General features: G+C 47.8%; 1 protein-coding gene across 1 annotated transcript; it reads left to right on the forward strand.

Annotated features, from left to right (window-relative positions):
• Positions 1-435: 435 nt before the first annotated feature.
• Positions 436-14,099, forward strand: LOC135916271 (uncharacterized). Its single transcript, XM_065449596.2, has 2 exons — positions 436-1,144; positions 12,307-14,099. Exons 1-2 carry the CDS (start codon positions 854-856, stop codon positions 14,035-14,037), a joined length of 2,022 nt encoding a protein of 673 aa, XP_065305668.1. The 5' UTR covers positions 436-853; the 3' UTR covers positions 14,038-14,099.
• The last annotated feature ends 1,628 nt before the right edge of the window (positions 14,100-15,727 follow it).

Below are 15,727 nucleotides of genomic sequence, written 5' to 3' on the forward strand. Positions count from 1 at the left end.
TGCACGTACGTGCCATATTTAGGTCCTGAAAAGAGGGCATATTGTCAGGTGCGTGAGTCGGCTCAGTATAATCTCGCTCCATGAGCACCGGCTTGATCAGAAGACATTAGTAGTTCTTTCGGTTATCTTATGGTCAATGGGATGGAAACTCCTTGGTTTGCGTTTTACGCACACAGCACCTCGTGCCAGCTTCCTTTTCTTTTCTTGATGACTTGCTTCTTCCAGTGAATGCTCTTCAGCATTCCACTCCCCCTTTTCGTTTTCTTATTGACAGCTAGCCCGTGATAAGCTCAATGTTCATTGCAGTTTTGGTTTTCGTTTCGTTTGTTACGGTCATCATGATGGTGGGGGTGCCGCAACTGCCGTATCGACGCACGCACAGGTTTTGACACTGAAGAATGTCTTTCGGGCAAGAAAGTGAGCGATAAATATACGTTTTTTTTTACACCAATGATTGTCGTCTCGCCTTTTTGACGAGTCAACGAGAGCGAAGGTGCCTTCAACGCAATCGCGACTTTTGTCTTATCACAGGGCTGACACACTACGGTACACGCCACGCTTTCATTGCGCAGCTCGCAGCCTCCAAGCAGTGGTAGTGCGCCGTCGCGATCAATGAGCGAGACGGAGGTGTCACACAAACGCGAATTCCTCTGCTGCAAGTCCTTTACGACGACACGTCGTTCGAACCTGCACAGCACTGCCGTTGCTCGTGTTCGTAGGGATAGACTCGCTTGAAGAAGGGCACGAGCCCGAGGACAATTTCCAGTGATCGCTGCAGTGTTGCGTTGGCAGTACGACTAGAAGCGATCGTTGCAACAGTGCTTCCATTCTTCTTCGACGAGCCTCCAGCGGGATGGCCGAGGACTCTACGTGGCTGACGACGCGCACGCTGTTCGGCTTCGGCGGTGCCTTCGACTGGCGGCCCACGTCTTTCTTGGAGCCCCTGTCGCCCGAGAGAGTGTGTAGCTACTGCGGGCTCGTCAGCAAGTGGACGGCGCTGCTTCCCTGTTGTCACACTGCCTGCACTCGCTGCTACAACAAATTCGACCGATGCGGTCGCACTTGCCTGCTGGACAGATCGCCGTTCGCCGGTCGTCACGTCTACTGGGCCTCCTTTCCTGACGAACACCTCGCTGAGCTCAGTGTAAGTGCGCAGGCGATGCAAACTAAGCGTTGATGTTGCCAGGCGCAATTTTCCTGGGAGGGCTGCCGCCGCGACAGCTACGCGTGAGATCCGCGTATCACAGACGAGTGCCAAAGTGTAGGGACCACTGAAGCACGCGCGTGTCAATCTGAATGTTTTTTTTTGTTTGACGTGAGACTTCTGTAGTTTCTGTTTCTTAAGCGACGCGCTCTTGAGCCCCATGGCGACACGCGTCCTTCTTGAGACTAGTGTCAATATTGCAATGATACCAGGTGTGGGCCACTGGGTTGAGACCATTGCTTGCCGCTGGGCTGCGCGCATTGTGTGAGAACCATTAAATGGAAGGATGACATGCGGTACAAGAAAATTGATGCGGTGGCAAAAAAAAAAAAATTTCCATCCTAACCTAGCTTTCGGCGGCGGCTGTCTCTGTGCTAGGCGGGGCGGAAAGGTAGTTTAGCTTACGTGGTCCGCAAACTATTGCTATCGGCTGTATCACGCGTTTCATGTAGCGACGTTGGGGGGAAGTTGTGCGACATCTAAGAGCGCGTGCCAAACTGCATTTTCGTGACCTCTGGCGAAGCAAGCGACTAGTATTGCTCGTAGTGGGCACAAGTGCGCAACGGATGCGCATACGCGATATCATGTTACAGGCAGAGCTCTTGTAAATTGACCACTGGTGTGCAATTGGCTGCGTGATCGCAAATGCCCCGAATTCGAAGTTGCCGTTGACGCTGTTTCTATTGAAGTGGTGCTCCGCTTGGCTCGATTTCAGCTCCCTTCATATGTTCCAGTTCTCGCCACTTGAATTCGGGCCTTACGCATTTACTGTGCCTCCGTCTAATCAAACGCGCAGGCGTTATTGCCCTTGAAGTTTAAATGTCACTTTGGGAACCGGTGATGCTTACACCTGATAATGGCAATGAGAAAAAAAAATGTCTTGCATGCGACACACGTAATTATCATTTAGAGTTGTTAATTTCGCGTGGGACGACCGAGCATGAGGCATGTCCGCATCTGGCAACGTAGATAGCTGTGAAACCGGCGAGCATACTCATGAGGCACTCTATTCCAAGCGCCAGCTGCTGCCCCTTCCCTTCAGAGGCATATTTTGTACTTCTTATCAGCGACGCCTCCTTTCTGTACCCCACATATATCGAAACCACGCAGCAACAAATATTTCAAAATCAGCCTCTGCTTTTTTTAAATCTTGCACAACGTTTTGAACAGGCTTGCACCGACGCCCCGACGTATCCTTGGCCTTGTTGGAGTGTCTTCACGCGATCTGGAAGTATAATTTATACGATAACAAAAAGGGCTGTGCTTTGCTATATGAGACCAAGCTGACCGCCCTAGTACAAAAACAAATATTTGTTGAGGGATGAGACATGTCTGGTGCGGCGAAAGTCCAGAGATTACTCAGCACATCGTAATGAAATGTCCAGATATTCAGCCAGCAAGAGCCGTAGACAACGTCCACCTTCCAGAAGCGATGAGATTCAAAGGCGGACATAAGCATTAACGCGTCAGCAGTGGAAATAGGCAATTATGCTTAGAGCACCAGTGTTGAAAAAGCACGGGAAAGATGTAACCTGGGTTGTTACAAGTAGAGGTTACTTTGCAACATGAAATAGAAATAATCGAAATGCTATACTGCAATATAGTTAAACGTAATTTTCACAAACAAGTTAGGTGGCTATTTGTCGCGATTCCGCTTTAAAGTGTATGCCATAACAAATGATCATAACTCGTCAAGGACTGTTTCTGAATACGTACTCACATTATGTGCCAACTTTGCGTGTTCCGAGATGCAGCATTAGTGCTTATGTTATTATACTGTTGTATGAAAGCCGAAGCGAGGCACACGGAATGGCCAGTGAAAGAGGGGCTGCTGGCAACGGCACCAGCATCCGCCATATTGGCTATCCGTGATTATCTATGGAGACGTTGTGTCTGAACATTATTTCTCACGAAATGAAAGCTTTGAAAAACAACTTTTCCGTGCTTTCGCAAGGATGGCAAGATGTGGCGCCGATGTCCCACGTTTGTTCACAAAGCTTTTGTTTTCTGGCAGCTACACTGCAATGCGTTCCCTAACAAAAATGAAAGGTTGCAATGTTGCCAACACATTGTGACGTTCTCAGATGACCATGCTTGCTTCCCGATTGGTTGCCATATCACGTGAGTCACCTTCGAAGTAGGGTCTGCTAACTTCTGGGCACCACTGTATCTGCATCGCATTAAATGCCATGGCATGCATTTGTGATTGATTACATTATTTACAGCATCTAAAATTCTCAAGAACGCTTTCTATTCAGGAAGTGCATGCGTCATATAACAGTTAAAAATAAACTTGTTAACTGATGTACGATACGTTAATTACAATTTCTACGCTAGCAACGGCGGCTATTTCCAAGAATGTAAGAGAACGTACGCAGGCACGTAACTCTCAAGCTAGAAGAGAACGATAGAAAGGCATAGGAAAGACAGGGAGGTAAACCAGAGATTATCTTTGGTTGGCTACCCAATACCGGGAGAGGGGTAAAGGGATGAGATAAATGAGACAGAAAAAGAAGTCTGAAAAGGATGACCAGCGAAGCTGCGTATGTGGGCCCCTTAATGACGAACTGCACCTCAGCCGCGGGTCGGCCGGGCATTGCACTATCTTCGGAATTGGCCAACGTGTGGGGAGTTTTTTTTTTTTGCTTACCACGACGCGAAAATTAACTTGAACGGTAGAGGTATGCAGCTTCGCTGTAAAAACCCACACATACATGCATACAATATGCAACTGTTTCTGTGGGCACTCTCACGCAGTCTGCGAAGGCGTTCCTAATGTTACACGGTGTCACCGTCCCATCCTACGTCACACAGTGTACATTCACAATTTTTCAGTCCCTTGTTTCTCAGATAACACGGCAGCGCCTTCATAGCGGCATGCGCTGATGTTTGCGTAGGCTAGTTTCAAGCTCGAACATTTTGGTTGAGCATAAAGGGTAAAGGCAGTAACAGCACGGCACAAGAACAGGTACGAGCGCTTGTCACTGTATGCTCCTGCATTCCTGTCACTGCTTCGCGTTATGCGTCATTAAAGCATAGTGAAATAGTTCGCACTGGCATCCTTGTGGCCACCATCTTTTAGTATTAGCACGTCGAGAAGCTGCGCAAGCAAGAAACGTGACAGTGTGACAGGTGCGTCTTGCTCTGAGCGACAAATGAACAACAGTGACAGCCAGGTCAGAAGAATGGTCCACTCAGAAAGCAAAGCAATGCACGCATGACATCATAGTGCACTGACGTCTTCGTCGAGCCATATTCGCGTACTGTAGGACGGTGAAAATCTGCGTCTTTGATGTAACGTGAATACTTTTCTCGTTCCCTTCACTGGCATGACTGATTCACGAAGCTAATGACAAGCGGTGGAGGGGTCATTGACACTGCTGAAGTGACCTTGCATGACGCATGCATGTGTGATCGCTTCGCGTCCAGCTGAGTGCCCTCTTGCAAACTCCCCAGGTACAATTGTAAATTGCATTATGTACCGCAAAGTAACTAAGGAGTTGATTAGAGCATTTATGTTACCTATTTGAATATGCGCTTCAATTTCTTGTGCCAGTGTTATTCGCCTCTGAATAATCGAACTCAAGAAAATAAATAAGTGTGACTTGTCGAAGCTGATTAAAAAAAATCCTGAAAACTTCAAAATGATCATCTCATATATATCAATGACAAGGGAAACAGAGGGGCTCGTTTTTCTTAATCACGACCATATTTACCCTTTTCAATGTGATCCAGCTGGGTGCTGCTATGTATGATCACGAGGTAGACGCGTCCATTGCCTGCCTTTACCGCCTCCATTGCCTCCCCAATTACAGAGTGTGTGTGACGTCGGTGCGGCGTAGCAAACTGTTCCGGGAGAGACTGTAGACGGTGACTGGCTGGACGACACGAAGCTTTTGAGGCAGCATCAGCGAACTTACAAAAGCGCTTACTTTGGAAGCTGAATTAGCTATGGCAAATTGGCGCGAGAAGCCTGTATCGTTCTTGCTTTAAAAACGAGCTTAAGTGTGCATTACAACCTATCCAGATTTTCGGCTCATAAATCGAAACAGGATTAGTGTGTTTTTCTCTTCGTTCTTTATTTGACAAATATGTTGAATCAGTGGCTTGTCACATTTGTGACTCAGTAGATTTCCTTGTGGCGGTCACTATCTGATTATTTATGTGTAATCGCTCGCGGGAGTACTCAGTTCCGATAGATTTATTCTTGCTGCGCGCACGGTTTGAAATATAGCCGTTTTGTATATCGTAATATCTTGTAGCAAAGATGTATTATCGCTAGTAACTCGTTTAGTCTTGTGGATCGCAAATAAAGATTTAGCTACGACCATTCGTGCGCTGTCAGTGTAGTCCGTCATTTATTGGGCGTATATCATGCGAATATATTCACGTGTGCGCCCATTCACTCAACGGCACGTTGGCGATAGAGTGGTCGTGATTAGACTTCCGTGCCAGTTCCTATAGATGTGCGTCCACCCGCCGCGGTTGCTCAGTGGCTATGGTGTTAGGCTGCTGAGCACGAGGTCGCGGGATCGAATCCCGGCCACGGCGGCCGCATTTCGATGGGGGCGAAATGCGAAAACACCCGTGTACTTAGATTTAGGTGCACGTTAAAGAACCCCAGGTGGTCGAAATTTCCGGAGTCCCCCACTACGGCGTGCCTCATAATCAGAAAGTGGTTTTGGCACGTAAAACCCCATAATCTATCTATCTAGATGTGCGTCAATAGTGTGCGCAAAACTTGCTATGAAAGGAAGCGTCGCTGCTTCTTTTGCCATTGTTTAACGAGCAGTGCTCACTCTTGCCGATGTTACAGGGCTGAAACACTTTCTTTGAAGGTTAGCGATACAACGCTGGCGGTTGAGCAAATTTCCGTATCCTCGAAGAGAGCCGTACATATCGCAGTGCCGGTAAGACGTACGGACAGTTGCAGCAGTGGTCCGCGAACTTGGTTGCACAGATTCATTCCATTTCTTAAAATGCCAGTTACTATTTTTTGCAGCCAACTACTGCGCACGTCTTCAATCCACATGATTCAATCCGGCATGATTGGAGGACAGTGCGTTAGCGAAAACCGTTGCATTTCCGACAGTAGGTCGCACAGAAGCAAGGCGGAAGCGGTAGTGGTTTCGCATTCGTGCGCTGTCGCTGAGGCCACATGTGGCACGCCACCGAAAGCGCCGTCTGGTTTCTCTAGAACAAAGTGCCCTGCGAAAAGGGTCAATAAAGCCAACACGCAATGAAGCATTGGCTTTATTGCCTGTTGCCTTTTACGATCGTGTTCACACGCGTACATACATACATGAATGCATGCACAAACACTCATGCACAAACACTCATGCACAAACACACATGCACAAACACACATGCATACATACATGCATGCAGGCACGCATGCATACATACATACATACATACATACATACATACATACATACATACATACATACATACATACATACATACATACATACATACATACATACATACATACATACATACATACATACATACATTAACGTACACACGACTCGAATCAAGGACTTCGCTGTCGCGAAATAAGTGCTTTCCTGCGGGGAATCGAATCACGCTTCGGAAGGTGCGCTATTGTATTAATTCTCTATCGGCTGTTCTATACCCATCCCTATAGTGTTGCGAATATAATGAGGGGGGCCCCTCACCATAATAATTTCCTATTTTGAATGAGGCACAATGTGACATAACTGAGCGGTAACTCCAGGGCTTGCATTTTGACCCAACCGTGTTCTTATTGCCTTGGTGTAGACTCTGATAATTTGCTCCATGACAAGTAAGCGTTTAGTTGTTTCTTCCTCGTAATATATTGTGAAACAGCGTCTCGTCAGAGTTTATCATGCACGCTTACCTTCACGTTCTCGAAGAGCACTAAAGTGAATAAAGCCTTATGAGCTATGAAAGGTGACATAAGTGCAACGTATTTTGATAGGATTCGCCGAGTTTCGTTGCCAAAAACAAGTGTGCTAAACGAATGGTCCACCACGCAATTCAATCGGGAAGACGCTCTTTACATCATTTGCGATTTTTTGATGGCGGAGACATTTTTTGCCTTACACTGAGAGGGCAGATAATATGGACGATGACTGTCAATCATCGGCGCTACACTGTCGCGCCCAGCAGTGACGCTATGCACTTTGAAGGCTGCTTTTTCCCGCGTTGACAGCCTCTTGTTTTGATGGCCAGCTGCACAAGCGTTCGAACGGTAACTGTTATTCGTTTCCTATACCATCATTTTGCCGGTGCATGCTGCTGCTGTTTAGTGGACTAGACGCAAGTCCATTAATCACAAGCAACTAACCACTAGGCTAAAACCCATTAGTTTTGGATCTATGCGACGCTAAGGTTACTTTGATATTGCCACAATGCTGTCGTGAGTTTGCGTTTGTTGGGGCGATTGCCTAAACATATGCGAGAAGTGAAGACGGCAACAGGAAAATCCGTAACCCAAAGAAACCGTCTTGTGCGTGGTAGTACAGGGAGCATAGCAAAAGGCAGACATATGCGTGCGTTGTTGCACCTCATAAATTTATTATTGTGAAGCTGTTAATGCGCCAAGGAGCACTCGAAAACGGTATATGCGCGTTTTCGGCGCCTCTTGGGAGAACCGGATAGTTAGCAGAGCTGATACTTAGAGGAAATGCGGGGCATGAGAAAGTGTAATCTCTTGAAACTTTCTTCGGAGAGCTAAGGAGGCGAAGGGCGGACATTGTGGCCGATGTGCATGGAACATCAAGTGTGTGAATGAACCTTTGCTACAAATTTCTTGCACAAATACTCGAAAGCTTTGTCTGCGGTCAACGTTGCGAAAACAGACACATCGAGCCTGTTGCGAGCATCGTTTCAAAGCCTGTGATTTAATTTCAGCCAACTGAAATTCCTAACAAAACTCCTCGAAAGAGGCGGCTTCGCTGGAAATTTGGCTGTTCTGCGAATTCGCACAAATCTGGTAATCCTTCCCCATCCGCGTCGCTTTCAACCGGATGCCGTACCTACATTGAAGCATTTGCGTAATGGCGTTCGCTTTTCGCATAAGCATTGCATTGCATTTGCACTATTTTGCATGACCACTTGTTTCTTTAACATTTCGTTTCCGTAATACTTGCGTCAGCATTCGCTTAAGCATCAAAGAAAGCTTAAGCAACAAATAACACCATTTGCCACATGCGTCGAGATCGACCTATTTTTGAAGATTACAACGAAGGTGCCAAATGAAACAACGGACGTTAGAAGGAGACACGAGACAACCACGTAAGCTACGCGGTTGTCTCGTGTCTCGCCCACCAGCACGTGCTCAGTGCAATTTTTTTAAAGATGAAATCTAGCGAGTCACCCAAGACTGACAATTTTCACGTGACCTAGCAGACCTTCGCCACTGTGAGGTCGACTTGTATATGTTCCTTGTATCTACGGGTCGTATCGCCTGTGCCAATTTTCACTCCGGTGGTCGGTAGCACGTCTGTTGATGAAGAAAAGTTCGTTAGCGGTCGTCGCGCTCCACGGATCATTAGAGAAACTTCTATTCTCCCTGCTTGACTTACCTAGTTCATGGTAAAGAGTATAAGCGCGACTGAACGAGGACGTAGAAAGAAACAGATACAGACACAGCGCTTCTAGTTCGCTGCAACTTTAATCCGGACGTCGTCAGCTTTGCCGTAATTTTGGCGATATCGGTTTTGTATACCGTAACTCGTCCGTACGTAGTGCTAACTTGAATGATAATAGTAATTAGCAACGTATTCCCATCAATTTCTGTGCGAAGGATTTACATTTACAGCAAGACAAAAGAGCTGGAATATTTGACCGCAAAATTATAGATGTATCCTACAGCCAGAAGTGTACGAGCTACGTCATAGCTCGGAAGAAAGCGTAAAAAATGAACCGTGTTAATCGTTGGTACTGCATACACAGCGCCTATAGACTACGCTTGTTGAAAACACCAGCACCAAATCAACGCCAACATTGGATCGCAGGGCTTTCGGAACAAGCGTCGTCGCGCAACAATAAGCCACAGCAATCGCGATTAGTGTCCAGCCATGATACTCGCCGCGGTAACTTAGTGGCGATGACGTTGCACAGCTAAGCTCGATGTCTCGGGTTCGATCTCAGGCGCGGCAGTCGCATTTCGACAGAACCAATCTCACGATCAATGTCGACGGTAATGCGATTACCATTGAAGCAGCGCAGCGACTCACCCCGTAGACGACGACAGAAAAAGCAAAACGGACATTCGCTCTATTTTTTTTTTTAGGAACGGCTTTGAATAGCTGGCAGTTTTCGGCGTCTGGCCACTCGTACTGTGGCCCTAGACGCCGCGTGCGCGTGTGCCTCATTAAGGAAAACTCACTGCCCGTGGCAGTGGCCGTAAAATGCAGCTGTTGTGCGGTGAAGCTAACTAAAGTGAACTGGTCATTCTGCAACGCTTATTGGACCTTCGCCAAACGCGCAGTCCTCCACGCATGTCTAAATATGAAGCGAACTGAGCTAGGCCTTTACTGCCTACAACACAAATGGCTTTGATTTATATATGTTCGGGCAGCCGCCTAGCGCACAATGGCAATTACGTTGCGGCTGCGCTGCGTGACACCGTTCTTTTCTTAACAAGCTATTAGCATTCTTTGGGAACTTCATCCCGTCGATTTGGACGACCGGGTACTTGGCTCACGATCAAACGGTGAGAGCATCGGCCTGCTGCACGGGGGGAACTCAGTTCAGTATCAACCGGATCAACTTGGGTCATTGGTCCTGTACACTCATGTGCACGCGCATTCCAACGAGCTGCGCAACATTTAAAGCTGTATTGTTGCAGGACAACGCAAAAAAAGATCAATTCATGGTAATGCCACTAACCGCACAATCATTTAAATTAACTGCTCGTACAATAAATACGCGTTTCGTTAACCTAATTGTTGCCTATTTCATTGTTGTTAGAAAGTGCATTTCCTGTCCCCGATACCTGCGCATGTGGTCACTGTGGAATGCACATGTTTGGTCGTTGTTTATAGTTATTACTAATTGGACAGGAATCTCGGCATTTAGCGCCCTTCCAACATGTCAACCAGTTGTGCAGTTAGTGGTGTTCGCATGAATGCGCCACCTCTCTTGCGTCCGTCTCCAGCACTGCAGTAGGAAACTATGCGCAGGTCGCTGGAATAAGCGTGCAGATTAGATGTTTTTCGACGATTGTCAAGTGCCCCCCCCCCCCAGCCCCCAAACGACACTGCGTGTCGTAGTGGTTAGATTCAGTGGCACAACAAACTTTTCCATATAAGTTCCCCGACTAACGATGGCAAAGCTTAGCGTTCCTTGGAAACACCTCAGGCGGTGTTAGGAAGGGAGAGGGGAAGGGGGGGGGGTTGAGGTGAAGAAGAAGAGACAGATATTTTTGCAGCTCTAACGGGTGCACGGCTTAGTGTCTGTGGGGAAGCGGAAGTGAGAAGCAAGAGGATGGAAGAATACGGAGAGGGTTAGAGGGAGAAGCTGGCGTACCATGGCAAGTATAGAAGTGGGCGCAATCCCGAAAGCTAACTCCGTGTTCTCAAACAGTCCTCGACTCTAAGCTCTTCCTCCACACCACCGAGTTGAGCATGGCGCCCTCCCTGGACTGAAGGAGACGCGACGATCCTTACGAATAGTCGCGGAGTATCAATGGAGTAGAGTGACCACTTCTATGGAGGGGCGGCACTTCCGTCCAGCTTATTAAGTCGACGTGACGTGTTGAACGGATGGGTGTTCTAGAATATGGGGGCTACAGTTTTCTGGTTAGCGAGGTGTCCTCCAGAAATTCCAGGATTGCCTTGAATTACAATACGTGGAAGCGACACGTTGGCGCGACACAGCCCGTGAAGCAACTTTCGCCGCTCAGCAGAGACAGCTCCGCGGCGGCTAATAGGAGTCTCGCAGACGCTGGTGTAGCGACCCTGCACGGTCTCGCTAGGGATACTGTGCTGGTAGGATTAGGAGCACCGCCACATCCGTTTCAGGCGTCGCCACTCAACGGTGTACGAGACGCAAAAGAAGGAAAACCGTCCGCATTTCCGGTCTAACGCGTACTGTCCGATTCGCTCGAACCACTCTATGCACCGTGGTGCGGTTTGCGCACAGTTTGAGCGGACCCTTGCACAGCTGCACAGGAAGAGCACTACTCTTGGCACGCGCGAAGGTCACGTCAGCATCAAAAGGCAGAGCGCTACTACAGAGACAATTGAACGGAGCGCGAGGGTGCGTCCTTTTGGTGGCGTCATTGTTTGCGGGCATGCGCAGTGCGTTTGTCTCGCGTCTCTGCAAACCTTTTAATCCACCAAGTATCCATGAAATATTCATTGCAATAAAAAGCTAGAAAAAAAGTACAAATTATCAGACAATATGTACATGACGGAGATAAAAAGCCTAAATAGATTTCGTGATGAGAGAAGAGAGAGCGTGCGAAATAGTGAAAAGGCAGTTTGAGCAACTTAGCATTACGCGCCAATTGGCAATATTTTGGCGTTATTGTTCACGAATTACTTGCTGCGAAGCTTTGTTAATGTCTACTAGAGTTTGATAATATTGCACTTAACCTTTTATAATTGCCCGCTATCTTGTTTATTGTTTTCTTTGCTGCACATTGCTTAAGATGAGCATGTACCAAATGACCTATTTGTGCGTACCTAGCTGTACAAAATACATGGTTCAGTTCATGTGCGGACTCTTAACAACCTTCCTATACCCGTCGTTTTCATCGTCGATGGTAATTAATTCAAGGAAACTGTTATTAAAAATGTGTTACAACCGTACAATGAACTGCTCTTGTGAAGCCTGAGCTTGAGGCAAATGAATGAAATAAAAATTGCATTCAGGTAGCAAAGCAATGGACCCAGTTTCACATTTTCGTATGCTCGTGACTTCTACACGCAATGACACACTTCTGTTAGGAATATAACAGGCCTATTGCTCTCAACACTGTGAAAATATAAATACGACAAATGAATTAACAAGCTAAAGCCTAATTGCTGGATATTTCCGTTATAACTTAACATTACTGTGCTAACTATTATCATTCTTTTTTTTTTTGTTCATGTGGTCGACAGATACGCTGCTGGAACGCTGACAAGGGCTGTGACATCGTCGGACCTGCGTTTTCTACAATGGCGCATTTCCAAATGGAGTGCGAGTACCACGCGCTCGACTGCAACTTCTGCGGCAAGACTGTACTGCTACGAGAGTTGGACCAGCACATGGCATCAAGCTGCCTTCAACCTTACCCGCTAAACTGCAGGACGAAAGACAACGTGGATGCTCAACACGAAGCACCGAGTGATTCCACAAGAATACCGTGCGATTCATCAAAATTCAATGGGAATGGCCCCGCAACCGCACCATCATCGTACGAAAATGACACTGGTCAGCCTGTGGGAAATGGGAGACCTATAACGAAGGAGCTTGGGAGACGCCTTCGCAAGAAGAGAACCTTCCCTGTCGCATATAGACGTAACAAAGCAAGCTCCAAAAGTGTCCGCAACTCCGTGCGAGTAATCGTAGTCGGCGACGAGGAGGGTGCTGCCCGTTCGGGTGGTGCGGACGACGTTGTTCGCGAAAGGCACTCCATAGCCAATGAGTCCTGCCCGCGCACGAAGTGTGCTAGCGCGGAAAGAAATCGGGAAGAGGTGAAACAGCTCGAGCAATGCGGCCTCTCGGCGAGCATCGCCAGGGAAGAAAATCCGCATGTTGATAGTTGTGACACCGCCGACGGTGATTTTTATGCTATCGGGGAGGCGTTGGGACACTTTCTTCGCTGCCGGTGGGAAAGCATCCTGAGTGTAAACGGTCGGTACGAGGACTACGTGTACAGACCAGGCTACGCGCCGCCTCGCTGGTGTACGGATGCCGGAAGAGAAGCTACGGATGTTATAAACACCCCGACAACCTCATTGCTGACAAATGGGGCTGAAAGTAAGCAAGTTTGGTCAACATCCCCTGGAGACGAACCTGGCGAAGACGAGGAAGAGAAGCGTGGCAGTTCAGGAGTTAAAGAGGCGTCCAGCGCTGGCAGGGTGTCGAATGAAATCGCAATGGACTGCAATGGCAGCTTGCTGCTCTTACGCCAGGACGTGATGCACCGCAACCATGAAATAAACGGAGAAACATTGAAGCAATTCATCGAAGACGTCAACGAAGATGCCTCACCTGCGCTCACTGCGAGATCGAAAACGGTTAGCAGGTTGCAGACGACGAAGCAGGAGCATTCGAACGGCTGGGATCCGCAGTGCGAAGAGGCGGAGGAGACATCGCGACACGCTATTTGCAATCGTGCTAAAGCAATCGAGGACTCCCAAGATCCCAAGAGAATTTCGAAGCCTGTTCGCTGGAACGTCGAAAATTGGTCTGCTCTGAAGGCCAAAGCGCTGGCCGACGGCGTAGCCTACTCACGCTGCTCCAGACATACTTGCTCGTTCTACGGGTACAAGATTACTCCCGCATTGCTGATTGAAAGTTCAGGGGATTTACTTCTGGTGCGACTGGCTGTTTTTGTGCTCAAGGGAGCATACGACGATTCCCTGGTGTGGCCCATCAAGAAAAAAATGGTGTTGACCTTCATGCACCCGGCGGACAAGAGCAGGAGGCTGACGCTGAACGTGAACACGACCGTTGACGGCAGAAGCGAGGACTACATGCCACCGAAGGACAATGAGACAGGGCCCATATTGAGCCCGGCAAGCATTATCGCGACGCACTTGGAGGAGAAGGGGCACATCGTAGATGATAAGGTAGTGTTGAAATTTAGAGTCATGGAGGTGCCCAGCAGCAAAAGACAAGACTGAAGGGAAGGAGGCTTCGCGTGATTCAGCTTTTTGTGACTGAATAAAGAGTGCTTTTAGCAAGACCTGGTGGGTTTGGATCTTAAATGCCACTGTCTGGTCACCAGCGCAGGCTTCGTTTCTAGAATTGATTGAGAACATCAACATGCATCGCATGGACGAGCAATCAGAAAGATGGTAAGGTGTTAAGAGTCAATGCTGATACTAACTGTGATTGTGATAAACGCATAGCAGTACAGAATTTAGCGACGTAATTATATGTTGCCGCTCCTTACTTGATGATAATATAGTGGGGAAGTGATATGTTGCAAACACACTATGAACACCGACGTTGCATGCTGCTTCCGCGAAAGGATGAGATCAACGTCAGTACTTTCAGGGTAATCTCCACGCTGAGTCAGTGGCGATGACATGCTGACATCAGGGTCCAAGGGCCGTTTCCCGACCGCAGCTGCTTCAGGATGACGTTGCCCTGAGGTTAAATTAGTCCAGATCCTCCCACTGCTGCGTCCTTGATAGCGCTTTGCACCGCTTGTAAACTTGAAAACCTATACGGCGGTTGCTGATTAGCCCCATCCTTCGAACAGAACGGACCATTACCGTTACAGAACGGACCATTACCGCACGAATTATTGCGCAAGATATATACCGATATAAATCGCGCAAGAGCAGACACACAACACAATAAGCGACAAGGACAAACGCTGACTTGCAGCTGGCTTTTATCAGCAAGTCATGTGCAAGTGGGGAGCCGCCTTCGGCTTTGGCCTTTTCTCGAAGATCTGTAGCAGTCCTGACAACTTGCGCAAATATATGTAGTTGGGATCATGTGGTTATATATTCATGCTTTTTTCTATTACAAGTGAGTTAGGAAGTCAGCGCTTCTCCCTGTGGTTTCTTGTGCTCTGTGCCTGCTGTTGCTCTAGTTATTTCAATATGGAATACTAGCTATTGCCCAGTTTCCCACCTTGCTTCAATATATACAGCGTTGAAATTGTAGGCGATGTCTCCCAGGAAGAGATACTGTTAGCTTGTAGCACTGGGAAAGCGATTATTGGGAGAATGCCAGCAAATGGTAAAAAAAAAAGTTCGGCGAGCTATGCGCAATTCATGCAGTGAATAGGCGCCTGAATTGAGTTAATTGGCTTCCTGTAACATCTTTGCACGAGCAGGAAGCTAATAGCGCCATGTGCTTACAGGTTATTTCCAAAATGCGCAGGTGAATACGAGAAAGGCAAGTAGCCAGGGTGGCGTCGTCTTGAGCTCGAGCTCTGCTTCCTCAGTGCTGTGGAAAGCGTTGTAGCATGCGCCCTACCGGTGCGAAGGCCCCTTTCCGGCGCGTCTGAGGTAGAAAAGTACCGGTATAGAATAAGAGGTGGATGTGGTTCCCCTTGTAGGGATGCTAGGCAGAGCAAGTGGGAGCTGTAACCAGTCAGGTCTGGTAGGTAATTTCGGTCACGTTCGAAAAAACAATAGACTGCAGTAGCGCAGAAGTAGCTTTTGAGAGGATGAAACGCCGGGCCGGTCACAATGGAAGGACGAGGTCGATGGCGAAAAAAAAAAAAGAAAGATCAGTGGCATTTTCGCAGTCAATATTTGCCGCGAGAACGCCACTGAGATTTCTATATTTCTCTCGCATATGAGAGAAATGCGTTAGAATTACGTGGCACCTTTTTGAGGTCCGAAGTCCGCG

This window comes from Dermacentor albipictus, chromosome 6, assembly GCF_038994185.2.
Source record: "Dermacentor albipictus isolate Rhodes 1998 colony chromosome 6, USDA_Dalb.pri_finalv2, whole genome shotgun sequence".
Taxonomy (NCBI): domain Eukaryota; kingdom Metazoa; phylum Arthropoda; class Arachnida; order Ixodida; family Ixodidae; genus Dermacentor; species Dermacentor albipictus.

Excerpts from the sequence above, each read along its gene's own strand:
- LOC135916271 (XM_065449596.2), top strand. The coding sequence starts at position 854 with ATGGCCGAGGACTCTACGTGGCTGACGACGCGCACGCTGTTCGGCTTC. Across the intron at positions 1,145-12,306 it reads AACACCTCGCTGAGCTCAGT|ATACGCTGCTGGAACGCTGA; the intron begins GTAAGTGCGCAG and ends TGTGGTCGACAG.